Below are 18151 nucleotides of genomic sequence, written 5' to 3'. Positions count from 1 at the left end.
CTGTATCACAATATCATGAATTCTTTTCCAAAATGTTTTACATTTTCTTAATCGTTTAAAGACACATTCATAATATTGAGAATAACGCTGCCTATTATAGTGAGTGGGTTCTAGAATTTAGACCACAGCTGATCGTAGAGGAAAAACTGAGCAGTGATTTTTGCTAGCTCCATTCCACTGCAGCCAAGTATCTCCGAAAGCTGCCATAAGCATTGGGAAAACCTCCAAAACATCGTCAAAAAGATCTTGGTGTCAACAACAAAAAAAATCAGTTTAAAATTGCTGCCTTTTTCTTTGCCAGTAGCTTTCAATGAATGCCCATTTCTTTTTGTGAACCAGTATTTTCATGTAGTATATCTGTATGTTACTCATTAACACCACTGCACATTTGCTTCAAAGAATTATTTATTAAGCACAAATAAATGTTTAAAAATACTTTCCTGAGTCCTGTAAACCAGCCAATGTTTTTTGTGTTTTATTCCAATTTGAAAGAATTTAGAAAGACAAAAATAATATAAAGGAACAGTAATCTTTTAAGCATTACTTTTAACAGAACAGAATGCAAATCAAAACCAGTTACAGATTCCAACAATGCAGTTGGGTTGGTTTATAGTTTGAATGTTGCTGAGGTCTGAGACATCCCATTGTAAATGTAGGTGTTATTAAATATTACAAATTGCCTGGTAACAATTTTCACAACTTCCTGAGCAGCAGCTCCTGTAAAACAGCCAAGAAATGATAAATTAATAGTATGTAACAGAAGCCAATTGAGTCAAATCCAAATGCATATTTTCTAGCTCTACTTTTTTTAATCAGATGCCACCTTGCATCAATGGGATATAAAAAGCTTTATTTTTAAGAAATAAAGCATGAATACTCTCGTGATTGGCTCAGCTCAATGACCAATTGCACTTTTTCCATGTTAAATCTCTGGCATTCAAGTTTTTCCTGGCAGAAGCTTGTCAATAATCTGCATTTGTCAGTTGAGACCCCTTATATAACCTATCATCAACAGAGAAGTTGGGTAATAGGTACAGGAAAATTCAATTACCAACTTTGTTCCCTAAGAAATTATGGTAGGATCTTCATTATTTTCATTAACAGTTTGTGATTCCAAATTCATTTTAGTTGATCCTCCCAATTAAAATTCAAATAGGGCAATTTAATCTGGGGAGTTTTACGTGCATCTAAGATTTGTTGCAAAAGAATACTGGCTGCAGTTTAGAGTTTATTTGTTTAATATCTCAGCACATATATCAAAATATACTAACAACTATAGAGTACAAACTAGTATTATTGTACATGTATAAACTTTGGAAACAATTTTAAATCTAAGACATTTTTATCAGAGCAAAGGGAATTATATCAGTATAATGAATAGTTACTACCTCTAATTAACCCAAAGATATTATTAGTACAATGGACATGCAAAAACAAAGTAGTATCAATGTAAGACATACTAAATCTTTTTCATATCAATTGGCTTGTGGTTCACCATGGGCACATAAAAAAAGCTTTTTACCTCCTAGAAATGCTGCTGTGGTGTGTGGCTCAGCAGCTCCATATCGACAACTACAAAACAAAATAAAGTTGTCATATTATAATGCATAATAATAAGATCTTGGAAAGTATATTTGCAATTTAACACTTACAATTCATGGACATAATCATCTTTGACTGTTACAGGCAATCCATATTCCTGAAGAAAACTATTAAGGCAAGATTTCAGTTTTCCAATGTCATCCTCCACTTGATAGTTATAAACCCCTGAAAAAAAGATATGATTATTATAGACAGAACTATAATAAATGAAACATAATTTTGTTAGAGAAGAGAATACTCTATCTCATAGAAAAATATACTAAGCAGAAAAGCATCTTTTACTAAGCCTTTAAAGTACATTAGAATTATCAAATATACCCACTTATGAGATTAAAACTTCAATCTGTGACACATTTATACATTTGAACAGAGTGCTATTAAGGCTGTATTACAGAAAGTATTCATTTTTACTTCAGAAAGCATATGATATATTGAAAACAACCTTACCAGGGTATCTACCATTGTGTTTAAAGAATCTGTCCACAGCTCGTAACATTAGGTACAGCACCATTTCACTATCTGGATTATCCATATGGGAAGCTTCAAGTAACAAAACAACATGTAAATTGCAAACAATCAAGAGAAAATTGTTAAAGGCCTGAGATTAACTTAATTAAATATGTTTCCAATTTCTCAACTTCTTCCATAGCATATTCCATCTGCTATGAGAATGTTTCCATATTGTATTTATATCTCTTCCTCTCTATTCTTTGCATCCGCCCTATGTCATGTTTACACTTTTATAGGTAAGAACATATAGTCAGCCTACACGACAGGAGACTTAACTATATGTTAAAGAGCTGCTCCATCACACAAACCACTTAGGAATTAAATGCATGAGGTGCTTTAAGTGCTGAAGAGGAAGCAAATAAGTAAACTAGATTCTAATATAGTGTTTAAATGTCTGTCATAAAGAAACTTTATAAAAAGATCTGGTCAGCTGTGCCAAACGTAAGGGGAAACCATCAGTCATCTTATGAACAGTGACTTCAAAAACAGTTCCAACTAACTGCATTAAGAAGCAACATTCCTGTAATACACGGTAGACAATTTAAACACTCTGGATAATTTGAGTCACCATTGCCACTATCTTTTGATATTCACCGTGTTGGATAGGATTAATGGGAATAAAACACCAACATAATCTGTAATTTTTTTTCTATGCTCTTTGCTTGTTTAGCTATAAATTATGCCAATACCTTTTATTAACTCAGTTAATAAAATACTATTCATTTATTTACCTAGTGACAGATTCAAATGTTATACAGGTACAATAAGAGTATTTATTAAACAATAAAAACAAGCTACACATGTGATTCATCGCTACAACATTGTATTCACAACATATACAAGTTCAAAAGGTTTTTGAAATCTCATATCTTTCTTGCAACTAAAATCTTGCCTCTACATTATAGCAAAAATGAAGAAGGCAGAAAAAGGGCCATGCCTCTTCGGTATCAAACAGATTTATCTGTACATGAAAACTCTGAAAAAGGACACAATTAAATAAGCTTACTGATCTCATCTTTGTTTGACGTATTCAGTCCATATTCTTCAGAAAGAGATCTACATCGTACTACGCGAAGAAATGCTGAGTTACTGCCTAAACACAGAATATCAAGGAGAGTGGGAAAATGGGAAGAGAGCAAGAGAGAAGAGGTACTTTACATATAAATACTTAATTGTTAAAAACTGCAAGAGATAGTTAGGACGTTCTTGCAAAGTCCTTTTTTCAAAACAGTGTTTAAAAATTTGCCATGGAATTTGAAGATTTCAAATTTTCTATGAAGTTTTCAGCTATGACTTACAGTTATACAGTATACAGCTAAACAGTAGCAAAGTCCTTTCTTCAATGTTCTTCCTGAACTATTGAGGCTAATTAGGAAAACAGCATTCTAGGAAATTTGGTTACATTATTAAACAATGAATGATTCCTTGTTTAGCCTATTCCATTAGTAGAAACAGTCAAGTGGAAGCAACTAAAGAGTATTCCTTAAAATTTAGCCTTATTAACTTGATGTAAATATAATGAAATACTTACAAAGCAATTTTAATTCTTTCTGAGAAATGGATTCTGGTGCCTGTGAACAAAATGCACATTTGGTTTAATGAAGTTAGAATGCCTAACCATTGTCTTCTAGATTCCTGTTAATAGAATTTGATTTAACTCTATGTCTATAACTCTATGTCTATAATCGTACATACACAATTATAATGCTTGATCTGTCTCCTACAATTCCATGTTTTGGGAATCAATCATGACAAGAAAAATGTCAGGCTGCCTCACCCAACCCCCACTCATTTGTTTTGTGAGGTGAGCAGTTTTTTAAATTAAAAAAACCCATAAATAAATACATTTTACTTCACCCTTTACTGCCTTTAAGAGAATGAAAAGTGCATTTTCTACTACTCACTTTGCCAACTGACTGCAACAGCTTTGCAGCATAACTGGACACAGCTTCCGCATCTTTCTTGGCTTTATCACGGTATCTTAAAAAAATAAAGTTCTAAACAATGAACTTCAGCAAATCTAACCCACAAATCAATAGGCTTCAGAATATCCATACTTTACTTAGTAGTAACAAATGAATGCAAAGCCAATTGTGATGTCTTTATGAAGGGTGCAAAGCAGTAAGCGTGCAAAAGCACTTTATGGAGCGTGCAAAGCAGTAAGAATTTTCAATATTTTATATTCAAGTTGGAATTCTCTGACCAAGAATATGAATTCTTTGAACAAGAAATTGGAAGTGGATGAAATAAGTCTTGTCCTTTCCCCAAATTAGTAAAATGGAATTACAAAAAAGGAACTGAGGAAATTATTTTCTTTTTAATCACATCAAATCCGCAGTATGCTTTTCCTTGATGTTTTGGAAGGACCACCAAATCTCTAAGAGTCATGGCCGATATGCAGAGGAATTAAAAACACCATATTCCTGACTTCTTTTTCCAGTAGCAGTGGAACGCTACTGTAAGAGAAGAGGAGATAGAGCTTGAGGGGCAGAGTTAAGCATGTCATCAGCTTAGAGTCATTACGTTGCCACAAACTGAGTCCCATCCCTCTTGAGTTATGTTTACTCTTATCTGGCACCAATTTAGTACTAAACTTTAGTTGACCGGATTCTCGTGTGTAGGCTTGACCAATAAATCTTTCAAACTGCAACTTATGGTATGGTCCTGATCCTTTGCTGACATCTACGAATACAAATCTGGAACCAACCCAACTACACATTATCACTTCTATATACTGCCTCTGCCTAAATGCACGTCTTGAATCTACAGGAAGAGGAATAGAAAGCTTTTTCCATTGTGATTATGACTTATTATTTTTACCATGAATTAAAAGTAGTCTTTGATATTTTTAGAGCTAGCAGTTGCTAAACTCTGCCATCAGTTTGAGAGCACCCTTATACCAAAGTTAAAGCCACCCCAAAATAGGGAGCTTATAAAGTCACAATGAAAATCTTTGCAGAAAATATTGGTTTTGAAAGGGAACTCAATACAAATATGAAACTATACAACTGTAGAAAAATACTTAACATATTTTGCAAGCTGATAAATTTACTTGAATCTGCAATCATATCTGGAATTGTACCCCTGACAGGTAAGTTTCCTTGACCTTCTTTGCTCACAAATTCTTTTACGGCTCGAGCCAGAATCCAAAAAGACGGAGTCTAAAGACAAAGAAGAACCAAACAAGTCAAAACCAAAATTGATTGACCCGAGTTCTTTTATTCAGAGAATATTGGACTAGAATATTCAAGGAATTTGTATTTACTACCTGCTGTGAGAGATTGATACAATGATCATCACTGAAAATGTCTTCAATACAACTTGGTACCTAAAAGCCAAATTCAATAAATTATTTATTTCCACATTGGGTTTTTTCCCCATTAGAAATGCAGTCATTATGCAATTAAAAGTTCTGGCAACCTTCCTTTACCTTGGTAGCAATTACAGCGGTGTTTACATTTTTAATGGCTTCTTCAAAGTTTTCTTCATCTTCCAGGATTCCATTTTCATTTTTTAAAATTCCTAGAAAGAAATGAAGAACTGACTGAATAAGATTAAGTAGAAAATAGGTGATAAACTTTATCTTTTGAATTCATGTTAATATGTGGGATTTTTTTAGATCAGTTAATTAATGAGCTTCTGATACATATTGCATGCCACTGATGTAGACTTAAGACACATATTTACATGTGTCTTTAAATAAAGCCCACTCAAACATAAGGCTACAATAGGCAGACAGAGATTGTCAAAAACTCTCACCTTGCCTAATCATCTCACGGAAGGCCTCCTTTTCTTTGTAGTTCTTAGGTATCTGACCATTATTCTAAACAGAAATATCACAGGTTTGAATTTTATTAAACTAATGTATTAAGGCAAGTAAAAATTAGTTCAACATTGAACTGTAAAGAGAATTTGGCACGTTTTTTTTGTAAGAACAAATGAGTCTTAAAATTCTACTCTATTAGGAAACAAGTCAGAATTCCCATTGTAAATATAATAATGCTAATCAAATCATAGGTAGCTGCACCTGCTGGAAGACAGGTTCAAGCAAGAATATATAAAGTGGAGCACATCAAAATGTTATTTGTGCATATGTTTAAGCCAGGATACTCCAGTGAATTACAGTCAAGTTTAATACATTTCAGTGTAAATACCTATTATTAGCGGAACAAGCTGTAACGGATTTAAGGCCCGTTCTACGCTAAACATGACTCAGTGTACATCAGTTTTTTAAAATTACCATTTGCATGGTGGCGCAGTGGTCAGAGTGCAATACTGCAGGCTACTTCTACTGCCTGCCTGCAATTTGGTAGTTCAAATCCCAGCAGGCTTCATCCTTCCGAGGTGGGTAAAATTTAAGACCCAAATTGTTGGGGGCAATAGGCTGACTCTGTAAACCAGGGCTGTAAAAGCACTGTGAAGCAGTATATAAGTCCAAGTGCTGTTATTGCTATAATTGCCTGATTCAACCCTGTGACTTCAGCAGCATGCAGGCAGCCCGTGATCAAGACTTCAGCATATAAAAGCACATAAGCCTTTATGGAGGGAAGGCATTATTCCCCCAAATCTGCAGCAAAAAGCATGAATAGCGTAAGTTAGACTACTACCTTCAAGGTATCTACATACCTCATTACACCATTTTTCTATATACTGGGATACAATCACAATCCATGGAATGTGGCTGTGTTCCTGCAAATGCAAAATTAAAGCCAATATAGCACAATAAAGAAACCAACAAAAATAGTGCAATTCTAATGTTGGAAAGCAGGGTTGTTGGGAAGTAAGGTTGCTGGTACAAACTCAATTCATAATGCAACAAAAACAGCTAAATCAACAGAATTGCCTTCAGTAAGGGTTGCTACAAAACAATTGTGGAATAATCCCTTTCATTTTGTGTGATAGATCAACAGAATGTAAGCATTCCTCGGTGCCCAATTGATTTTGAAAACCCATAGCTGAAAGCAGAGATTCACAAATTCTATGTTGGAAATCCCAACAAGCCAAATGGAGCCAGGCACTTTAAAGAAATTCAAAGCATTTTAGATACTTTTGAATTATATAAGCTTCTTGGCTGGCTGCCACACCTTGAAATTGTGGTGAAAGCAGGTGGAGAAGGCAAGTCTGTAATTATGGAGCTTGTTCAAAAAGCATGCTTGGATTTGTTTTTGTTTTTTCCTAGAACGAACAGACTGAACAAATTTCTATGCAACTTCAGTGAGCCAGTCACCATAACAAAATCAGATTTGACATATAATAGGTGAATCCACTGGTCTAAATCAATCCCTATTTTCATCTCTGAAAAGAATATCCTTTGTATGTCCCGAAGATGCTTTTCTGATGATAAGCAACTGGATTTTCTTGTATTTTCAAGGAAAAAATAAGAAATCCAGTTGCCTTTTGGAAAAAGCACCTTTGGGACAATCATGACCTGGATGATTGAGACTCTCCATAGACTCTCAATTGCATATAATGCAGTTCTAGAATAAATTCAAGAAACATCTCCAAGGCTTGTCTATGGAGATTCTCAGTCATCCAAATCATGGTTGTCCCAAAGGTGCTTTTTCAAGAGGCAACTGGACTATTTTTATTTGAAGACCTTTCACTTCTCATTCAAGAAGCTTCTTCAGCTCTCTTCTCAGAGCTGAAGAAGTCTTTTGGATGAGAAGTGAAAGGTCTTCAAAGAAAAATAGTCCAGTTGCCTCTTGAAAAAGCACCTTTCAGACATCTCTTATGCTTGTATGCACACACTGATGAGTTGGCCAAGTCTGTACCAACCTTTTTTTCCATGTGCTCTAAATCGTAAGACTGAACGTGTTCCCTCAGCTCTGGAAATGGATTGTCCAGTCTCAAATCATCCAAGGCGTTATCGGGATGAGATTCTATAACTATTGAAAAATTAAAACAACATTTCAGTTTTAAAGCCATAGCTGAAGGTAACATTATTGCTAAAACTTGTGGATTCCCCACAATTTTGCTCCCATTATTATAAGAGATGTTACTATGTAAGCTGCCCTTGAAGGGCTTGTGCTTAAAAAGATGGCCTTAAAATATTTTAAATAAACACAATTCAATAATTATGCATAAATTTGTAAGTGATGTAAAGGTAAATGACCTTTCCTGGCTATTTAACATTGCATCCAGAGGTGATAACATACAATGTAAAATCCTAAGAAGTATTTCAAGTCAGATTTCAAATGATGAACTATAATTGGGAACTGGTTATATTTCCTGCCTTACAAGTTACAAGGATGATTTAAAGAATTACTTAATCTATTCTTTATCAAAATAATCTCTTTCAGTATGCATCTTTTCATACAGATGTTAGTTTTTGGATGTTAGTTTCTGAAAATGAGCCACCTGAGATTAAAAATACAGGAAAAAAACCATAGACGCTTTATTACCATATTTAATAAATGGTTACATATCAGGGTAATTTTAAATAACTAAGTATTTTATTTGGATGTTCTTTAACAATGGAATTTTTAAAAAAACCATTAAATAACTTACCGGGATGTTCTTTAATAACAATTCTCATATAGCCTATTAATCCATAAGTCCTACAAATTAATAGAGGGATGTTGTAATTCCAGAGGACATCAGCGAGTCTGAGCAACGTACTGAAAAACAGAAGATATAAGGCAAATGAACAGTGAACAAGGAGCAGAAAATACACAGCCACTAGAATCTACCTGCAAATATTTATTCCATATATAGAGCATCTATAGATAGCTTGCAACTTTCTGGTATTTTTAAAAACAATTTACAATTTTATATTGCATATAAAATAACAATTCTTTGAAAGGCATGTTATAACTGTACTTGTGTTCCATCAAACATGTGTAAAATTCCCATTCAGCCTTTTTTGGTAGAATATCTGACAGCTTTGATTTTTGACCTTTGTGTATTATGAAGATCAAAAAGAAGCTAGCCTGAGCCACACTCACACAATATTAAAGCCAATGGTACATGGGAATGACAAGAGATGGATGGACAATGAGACCACACATCACATTAAATCAAATATTATTTGTTTGGTGTTGACTTAGTGTAATATTTGAACTCAAGACACTGTGGCTTAATCAATAGAACATGTCTGAATTGAGGCAGAGATGTAGCAAGCAAAGAATAAACAAAAATAAACAGCTATGGAGATTATATGCTGAAAATAAAAACATACAATTTCCATTTTTATAAAACGAACATGCAATAAACACATGTATATAAAGACAATAATATAAATTTTGTTCCAACTTACCTTTCTGGGAGTTGAGTTGCAATCACGACATTAAACCGACAGAAAAAAGAAGGATCATTGTCTAGAAGTTTATCTGGGTTCTTGAGAAAACATAAAAAAACACCCATTTGTATTGCAGCATAAAGCAATAAATATAGAAAGATTCCGAATTAAAAATGTTGAATGCAAACCTCTTCCACAAAATTTCCACAGACATCATTATTCAACTCTTGCAGCAATTCTGTGGCACATTGTGCTCGATTCTGTTCAAAAATAATAAGCAAATAAGTTATTTCTATGACTACCATTAACAAATTTAAACTTTTATCCTGAAAGTGAGAATATAAATCTCCCCCAAAAAACCCCACCCCCATCTTTCAATAAATAGGTACAAAATTGTACTGCATGTTCCCAAATAAGGATTTTGGGGAGAACGTAGTTGTAGAGAGATTACAATATTCAAGAGAGATATGAATACAGATGCTTTAATAAATATGAATGAGAAAATGTTAAGGGAATTCCTGAGACTATTCCTTCTGAAAACATAGATGTGTATGATTTAGGGAGTACCAGAAAATGTCCAGCAATGGATACGGAAGGGCATAAAGACTTACACAACAGGGAACAAACAACTGCTCTAAGTTTTGTTCAAAATAACACTTAGTTTGCAAGCACCCATGGTTAGATCTTCAAAGTGAATTAACTAATCATTTGAAAAGGATTACATGCGCTTCTATCTAATAAATCTACTCATTTGTATTAAAAGTGGGTCACACAAGGATATAAATTCAGGCTGCAACATATATTTATTTAGGAATAAATTCTCTATAGATATGTATACAATTGCCTTGTTAATCATACGAGACATGTGTATGTGTATGTTTATTGTGAAAAGGAAAAGAAAAAAAAACATTTAATTGCATGGATCCTATGCATTACATAATCACTCACATAAATAAAAACATTTAGTATTTCCTTACTTGACCAATATTGCTTCTTTGCAGGAAGAAGCTAAAAAGAAAAAAATATTCCTTTAGAATTTTATCATAATCACAATTTCTAAAATAAAGCAATGTAAACAGTGTACTCCATAGAAAACTCTTTAATACTTTCTTCGTCTCTAAAATCTTGCAACATTTTAAAGACTTTCTTGAAATCAATACATTTGAGTAATGTATGTCAATTTGTAGATTCATATAAATAAAACCAATAATTCCAATCAGGACATTTCAGGGTTAGTCTACCTCTGTTATTTAAAGATTTACAACTTAACCATGCTATAAAAATGGTCACAAGGAATGAGGTGAACAATGGCATTTGAATATTGACTAAGGTTCAACATTGGTGTATAATGAAATGATCAAAATTGGTAAGCAGCAAAGGTTACATAGCAATGTAAACTATATTTATAGCAGCAAGAAAGAATTTCACATATTTTTCCATATTCCCACCAAGTTTGAAATTGACCAGAAATTATGCTTTTACCAACCATAGAACATTCAGACATAGAGACACAGACATAGAGAACTCTGAGTCTATCAGTGCTCCCTCCAGTTAAACAATATGGAAGTATTAAAAATGGCACTCAATCTAACTGTAGTTCATGAAGTAACCAGAAGTTTTAAAAAATCTCCCATCTCCCATTGCAAATGGGACTAAAAAAAAAATCCCATTGAATATTTATATATTTTAATTAAAAATAAATGAAATTCTTAGCATAAACATTGTGGCATAATTGTCTAATCTCAAAACAAAAACAAATGCACCATTGATTTTACATTCACTGGAATGTAGAGAAATAATTGGGAAAAGTCATCATTAGTTATTTTTAATCATACGTTAAAATGGAGCTTTAATTTCCTAAGTATTTTATTTATTAAAACAAATCATTATGTTTTTATATAATTCCATTGTTTATACCATAGGAGGAATATTCACCGGAATATTACCAAATATTTGTAGAAGACACATTACCTGTTTCCAACATCTTCTCCAGTGACTGGATTCCCATCTATGATTGTAAAAGATCCAATACCTTAAAGAACAAACCAAACCAGCGATCAGATTAAACTACAACTTTACTGGGGACCAATTACAGTTTTTAAAAGTCATTTGTACCTGGTAAAACTAGGTTTTTGAGGATTTCTGTTCCGGTGGCTGTTGCAGTTATCACACAAACGTGAGCCGATTCTAAAGCCTCTTGTCCATGATCACCCCATAACCTGCAACATCAAGAAATTTGACTTTCAAGATCAAGAACTAAAATTTAAACTATTTCAGAGACAGAAAAAATGGATTAAGAGACTGTCTGTAGTAGAGAGTAAAACAGAAGCATAAAATAAATGAACCCAAGGCAAAACAGACATAATCAGTCGCTCAAAATATTTACTGCTGTCCTCTCATAGGTTTCCTGAAATAAGCATTTTATTGTATGTTTGTGTATATACTCACTGCATTATTCACATTTTGTATTTATGGATGCATGGATAGATGGATAGACAGACAGTCATAGATTGTGCATGAAATGAAATAATCGAACTGTCAACTCATAAAATATTTCTATGGTCCTTTTAGAGTTGCCAACAGAAAGGGAGGGGGGAGCAGTGCAGCAGTTTGGAAATCCAAAGTGCATTCCCTAAATAGTTTTTCAAAGATAGTAACTAGGTGACTGAAGTTTCTGCCACGCAAAATTCCAACTGGAGAACATGATTGATGAGTCTTGTCTAATGGATGTGTCTCGTTGGACAATATGAATTATGCCAGACATGTTAACTTCCAATAAATCCTTTTGAAGTTTTGGAAGTTTGGCTCGAGACTCATGATTTAATTGGAGCTAAGTGCCGGAATCCTGACACGAACACAATATATTTGAAATGGAAATATCTTTATTATACACGTGTGTGTGTGTGTGTGTGTGTGTGTGTGTGTGTAATACTCTACATATACCCACAATATGTAATATTCTTATACAGGAATATTTTATATACCACACACAGACACCTGTAGACCTGCATATGCATGAAGACATGTTAAGACTTGTGCATATGTAACATGTGCATGTGCGTGGATGGTGAAAACACGCACATACAATTAGATATGCCAACGTAAAATATGCACATTAATTCTTATCTCTGGAACCGAAGGATAAACAAAGAAATAAACAAGGATTCCGGAAATAAGGAACCAAGAGAGGCAGGACAATGAATGGCCATCCTCCATCCGACGGATCCGCGCAACCGGGAGCCCGAGGAACCGCAGCCGAGCCCTAGCGGCCTGGAGGCTCTGGGTGGAGCGGAGGAAGAGAAGGAGAAGGGATTTATTTGCACGAGAGAAGCGGGGCCAAAAGCAACTGCGGAGGCTACAAACCCCGGGCTCCCCAATGGGACACGCTGACCCTCCGTCCTCCCCCGGCCCGAAGCGCCCCGACCCGCGGCTTAGAGAGCCCTCCTCCCCTATGCTTCGCAGCCGGACCCCTCCGGCTCTTTCTCGCCTGAGCTGCCGGTCGTAGCGCTGCTCCTTCAGGCTGAGCCGGCCCGCCGTTCGCCCGGACGCCATGACTCTTCGCTCCGCCGCCGCTGGGCCTCCTGCGCTTCCCCGCGCCGCCGTAGAGGGCGACCGAGAGCGCGGCGCCTGCGCCTGCGCGGAATCCCGGCACGCTGCCCCGGGAATTCCATCTGGGTGTATAAGGCGAAGGGGATGCGGGCTTTGCAGAGAGAGAGCCGGAAAGATGCGCTTTGAAATGGCAACAGATGGGTCGTCAGGCCAGAACGGGCTAGCAGGAGAAATCACTGCCGTTCCCCTCCCTGGAGGCAGCCCTATGGGAAAGGCGTCGTAGTGCGAATGCCGGCTTGCAACTCAGCCGGCGTGGGTGGATGTGTGAATCCTCCCTGTGCGGGTCCTAAGCAGGGTTAGCTTCTCAAGAACATCATCTGTTCTTGCGGGAAAGGATCTTGAGAAGTTAACCCTGCTTAGGTTCGGGAAGGAGAGTGCCAGGCCAAACTGGGAAAATAGGAAACTGAGACCAGAAGAGGGCAGTGGAAAAAACTTTAACCTTAGACTGTCTACTATTGACCTCACCCCTTTCCTAAGAGGTCTGTAGGGGGTGTGCATAAGCGCACCAATCGTGCCTACCGTCCCTGTCCTATTGTTTCTTTTTATTTTTCTTATATGTATCCATTTCATGTATTCATAACTATGTTTATACTTATACCTGTTATCTTGTAAGCGATTGACACATAAAATAAATAAATAAATAAATAAATAAAACACCTTGCAATTGGGGCAGGGTAATATGTAAACGCTGCTTGGGAGCATCTTCATGTCTTGAGTTTAGAATTAGAATAGTGTAGGAAGTTAGCACCCACCCCTCTCCTAGAAAAATGAAATATCCTAGGAAATATTAAAAAGACAGATTATTTCCCCTAAAAAGAGTGGAAACTCAAGAGCAGAAACTCACCTCAGAAGCAGAAACTCACCCCCACCTTTGTTAATGGGTGGGCCTTTAAGGCCTGGGCCATAATACTTTACATATCAAAGATCTCCAGGTAAAGCTATAGCAATTGCCAAAAGCCCTTTCATTACATCATCATCCAGCAAGGCTCAACCAAGCCTGGGACTCAGGACAGCCTACAGAGTTGCCCCTGCGTGGCCTCATGGGAGTCTGACAACCCATCAGAATACAAGCTCCAATTCAAATCCCAACAAAGGTTATAAAACCCAGGCACTCTCAACACCTCAGCCCTTTCTTGATCTCTTCCTTCACCTTGGAGCATGTGATCATCCTTGATTTGATTGCTTATTAGTATCCTATGACTATTCTGTCAAATTAACTACTAAGATTGTATTACTATTCTTCTCATCCTTACTAATACCTATCTCTTCTCACTTATGTCTATATCCATGTTGCTTGTATCTTTACAACTTTTATTGTTTTTATTGTTTCCTAGTATGATTTGATTGCTTATTAGTATCCTATGACTATCACTAAGTGTTGTATCTTATGATTCTTGACAAATATGCTTTATTTTTTGTTTATGTAAACTGAGAGCATATGCACCAAAACAAATTCCTTGTGTGTCTAATCACACTTGGCCAATAAAGAATTCTATTCTATTCTGTTCTATTCTAATTCTTATTTTCTTTAGACTTGCCAAACCTAAATCCTGCAGCTGTTCTTCGTATGTTTTAGTCTCCAGGCCTTTGATCATTACTTAATTTGAATTGGGTGGGATAAGGCATGTGGTATAATATTGAAGTGAGACGTACATAATTAACTTCAGATAGTTTGGGGTTATTTAAAGAAAAGCTTCTGAGAAAAATTATAGTTGCAGACAAGGCAGTGATGAAACTACTGTTATTTTGCCTCCAAATTCATAACTGATTCTCCAACGTCTTCATCCCAAACTCTGTGCCCAGTATTTTGAGGTTGGAACCTGAGATAATACAAAGGCATTGAAGACAGTTGGAACAAAATGAATATATACTAGATCAGGGGTCACCAACCTTTTTGACCTCAGGGACCACCAAACTCATAATTTTAAATCCCGCAGACCAGAGACCCTGGAAAAAAAATTCTGCAGGAAAATTCCCCACCCTGTTTTCCTACCAATCAATCATTTTTTATTTGGGATCGCAGGATACCGTCTCCAGCTCTATTCTCTGGGGGAGAAAGAGAGAGGGAGACTTTTGGCTTCATGCAAGGAAAGCAGCAGAAGTAGCAGAAGTCTTTCTTTCTCTCCCCCAAACTCCGCCAGAAATGAGTCTTTACTGGTGCAGCCTCTTGAAGCAGGATGCCTTGCCTTGCAGGGTCCCAAAGACTCATTTCTGGCAGAGTTTGGGGGAGAGAAAGAAAGATTTTTGCTGCTTTCCTTGTGTGCAGCCAAAAGCAGAAGAAGTGGAAAGAAGCAACCTGGTGGCCAGGTGAGGCGCGTGGGAGGGAGGCATCCTCCCTCCCCTTACTACCTCGTGTTGTTTGCAATGCAAGCGACACAAGACTTGTGTTCCCACAATTGTATTTGCTACCATAAACAGATAAACAGAATAACCACTAGTGGGCAAAATAGCAGTGGGAGCAGCAGCGTCTTCTGACTTCCTGCTGGCTTCTCCATTGACTACTTGTGGGAAGATGGTAGGTAGCATTGGAAATCACAATGATATGACTGGGGATACTGCAACGGCCACAATTTTCAAATAAAACTGGTTTTGAATATTGTGAACATTTCAGTTCTGCATAGTAATGGGTCCTGGATTTTTTTTAATGCATTATTTAAGATAGTGGATTACAGGTCTCTTGACTAAAAATTGTGATGTAATGCACCATTTGGGCTAACTTGAAGATACAAACAGTGAGAGTTTTAGTAGTATATACTGTAGACAGAATTGATTTCCATGCTAACCCTAGTATGCCTTCATAGAGGCATGTTCCATGAAGTTCACTGAATTTATTCCTAGATAAATAGGCCTGGAGAGAGCCAATTTGTTGTAGTAGTGAAGGCATCAGGCAAGAAACCAGAGACCAGGAGTTCTAGTTCTGCCTTAAGCACAAAACCAGCTGGGTGACCTTGGACTGATCACGCTGTCTCAGGAAGAGGAGACAATGGCAAACCACTTCTGAAAAAGCTGCCAAGAAAACTGCAGGAATTTGTCCTGGCAGTCTTGGAGAATTGGACACGATTGAACAGAAGAAGAAAAAAAATGTATGAGATGATTATTGTAACCTATATATATAAAAGCAAAATGCCACTCACGCATCATCACAAAATCTCCAGAACCATAAAGCCTACAAACTTGAAATTTGGCACGTATGTTCCTCTTGGCTTCTAGGGGCTTGCTAAGAAAGGATTTTTTGAAATGACCATCAGAGCGTTAGTATTTTGTATATTATTATTAACATGCTCTGATGCTAAGGAGTTCTATTCCCCCTCCCCACCTGAAAAGAAATCTGTTCTAAATGCAAAACACCAAGCAGAGGAAAGGAGTTTCAGTTTTAGTTTCACAGCAGCAACCAGCAACAGCTTTAGTACAGAACCGTTGAGCTCAGCCACGACCAGGCTCCTTGCTGTCTCCTTCTTGCTCACACAGCAAATATTGTTTCAGTTTCCAAACAGCTCTCAACTCTCTCACACACTGATGGGACGCTAGCCAGAGGCACAATTCCGCCCCCCTTATTTTCCTCCCCAAAAACTAAGCCCGATCACATAGTTTCGTAGCAAAGCATGGGTATAGAGCTAATATTTTATAATAGAGAATGATAGTAAGGAATCATTTCCTCTTTCTCAGATCTCTTATCTGATGCCCCTTTTCTCTGCCTTCATGCATTCTGTTTGCTATGTTCATTCTTCCTCTTTGTGCAGATTTCAATATTTGGCACTCTGCTGAATGAAATCAAAAGGGACACGTCGTTCATGGTAATTTCCCCTGGCCAGATTAATCTGATTACAAGTTTATGATTCGTGCTCTTAAAGTCAGCCTTTCCAACTGGATTTGATGCCAGCTCTGGAAGGTAGTCCAAACATCTGCAGAACATCTAGTCAGGGGAGGTGGCTTTGAGTGTTTAGCCATTCTTGTTTTATTTATTTATTTACAAAACATACATGGCCACCAATCTCATAATAAGGATCCTAGAAGATAGAGCTAAATTAAAATAGAAAATAGAAAATAGAAAATAGAGCTAAAATCAAAACCACCCTTCCCACCAGATGCCAGATCTTCAGGCAACCTCCCTGCTCAATCCCCATCACAAAGCTTGATGGGAAATCCAAAACTCTTATGATTTTATGATTACTACCGGCAGAAGGCTGAAAAGATGGGAAGTGATTCCAAAGGACTAGGATTGTTCCTGAGAAGGTGTGCTTCCAAGGTGCCATTTTGCTAAAGCAAAACTGCTCTGGAATAGGTAGAGACAATATGTGTCCAAGTCTCGGATCCTGATGGAATCAGAATTCAAAACTTTGTTGACCACAAAGAAAGGTGGGTCCAAATGTATTTAAAAAGGAAGGGGAAAGACTGGTGCTGCCCGAAGCAAATCAGTTTGTCATAACCCAAATTTTTCTGTCCAAATAGGCTTTTGATCAGGCAAATTAATAGACATCAAGACACGTATAGGATATGGTAAAGTTTAAACAAAAACTCGTGACTCTTAAAATGTCATCTGGAAAAAAAAGTCAAATTAATAAAATACAGATAATGTTATAACAAACTTAAATTGACCTGGTTCCTGCATCACACAAAGACCTTCTGTGCATTTTTGTTGGTTTTGGCTCAGTATGTTGGATGAACTAAACCATACCATGCTTGAAACAAACCATGGCTTATTGGCAAACCCAGCCTTAAGTGTATGCTATGAATGCTATTTTGAGATGTTTATTCCAGAATCACTGGAATTAAATGAAATTGTTTATAATTACAATTATAGTTTATAATTATATTTGCAATTACTGTGAAATTATATCACATTTTTATAATTATAAATTTTAAAATATTATGTTCTCTACTTCAAAATATCATTCTTGATAGGGGAAGCAGTATAAACATCAATTAAATTGAACATTTATTGGGGGGGTGACATGTGTCTATAATTTCAGGTATATAATAAAGAAGCAGCTCATGCAACATTCTTTAGAGCAACATGAATGAATATTCCTATAGTAGCTCAGACAGTATCATGAATTTCAGAGTAACCTAAAGAAAGAGACAGAAAACAATTTCAAAATTGCTCATAGAAAAAATTCTCAAGCAGAGCATACTTATCACGGTGTGATCAAATTCTTCCACTGCACTCCAGTTGAAAGCAATGACCCTGTGTAA

The 18151-nt window shown here is 36.4% G+C and overlaps 1 protein-coding gene and 1 long non-coding RNA gene across 2 annotated transcripts in view; one reads left to right on the top strand and one right to left on the bottom strand.

Annotated features, from left to right (window-relative positions):
* The window catches only part of LOC148129833 (uncharacterized), a 304663-nt gene that overhangs the window by 105557 nt on the left and 180955 nt on the right, over positions 1–18151 (top strand). The gene's annotated exons all lie outside the window — the stretch shown is intronic.
* On the bottom strand, positions 388–13002 carry NAE1 (NEDD8 activating enzyme E1 subunit 1). The gene is made up of 20 exons (XM_026672035.2): positions 12837–13002; positions 11465–11568; positions 11321–11381; positions 10327–10357; positions 9538–9609; positions 9368–9447; positions 8620–8729; positions 7888–7997; positions 6739–6801; positions 5872–5935; positions 5543–5634; positions 5381–5440; positions 5140–5273; positions 4017–4092; positions 3644–3683; positions 3119–3205; positions 2050–2142; positions 1653–1767; positions 1523–1572; positions 388–717 (listed from the first exon to the last, which is right to left on the bottom strand). Exons 1-20 carry the CDS (start codon positions 12899–12901, stop codon positions 608–610), a joined length of 1617 nt encoding a protein of 538 aa, XP_026527820.1. The 5' UTR covers positions 12902–13002; the 3' UTR covers positions 388–607.

Source organism: Notechis scutatus, chromosome 9 (genome assembly GCF_049901735.1).
Source record: "Notechis scutatus isolate UNSWTSFEM ecotype Mainland chromosome 9, rNotScu1.2, whole genome shotgun sequence".
In the NCBI taxonomy this organism is placed as follows: domain Eukaryota; kingdom Metazoa; phylum Chordata; class Lepidosauria; order Squamata; family Elapidae; genus Notechis; species Notechis scutatus.
The sequence above is the reverse complement of the archived record's forward strand: the minus strand, read 5'-3'. Positions and strand labels throughout refer to the sequence as shown.

Coding starts and splice junctions, on each gene's coding strand:
- NAE1 (XM_026672035.2), bottom strand. CDS start 12,901: ATGGCGTCCGGGCGAACGGCGGGCCGGCTCAGCCTGAAGGAGCAGCGC. Junction 3,206..3,643: donor GAAAGAATTAAAATTGCTTT/GTAAGTATTTCA, acceptor TTCTGTGTTTAG/GCAGTAACTCAGCATTTCTT. Junction 2,143..3,118: donor GTCAAACAAAGATGAGATCA/GTAAGCTTATTT, acceptor TGTTACTTGAAG/CTTCCCATATGGATAATCCA.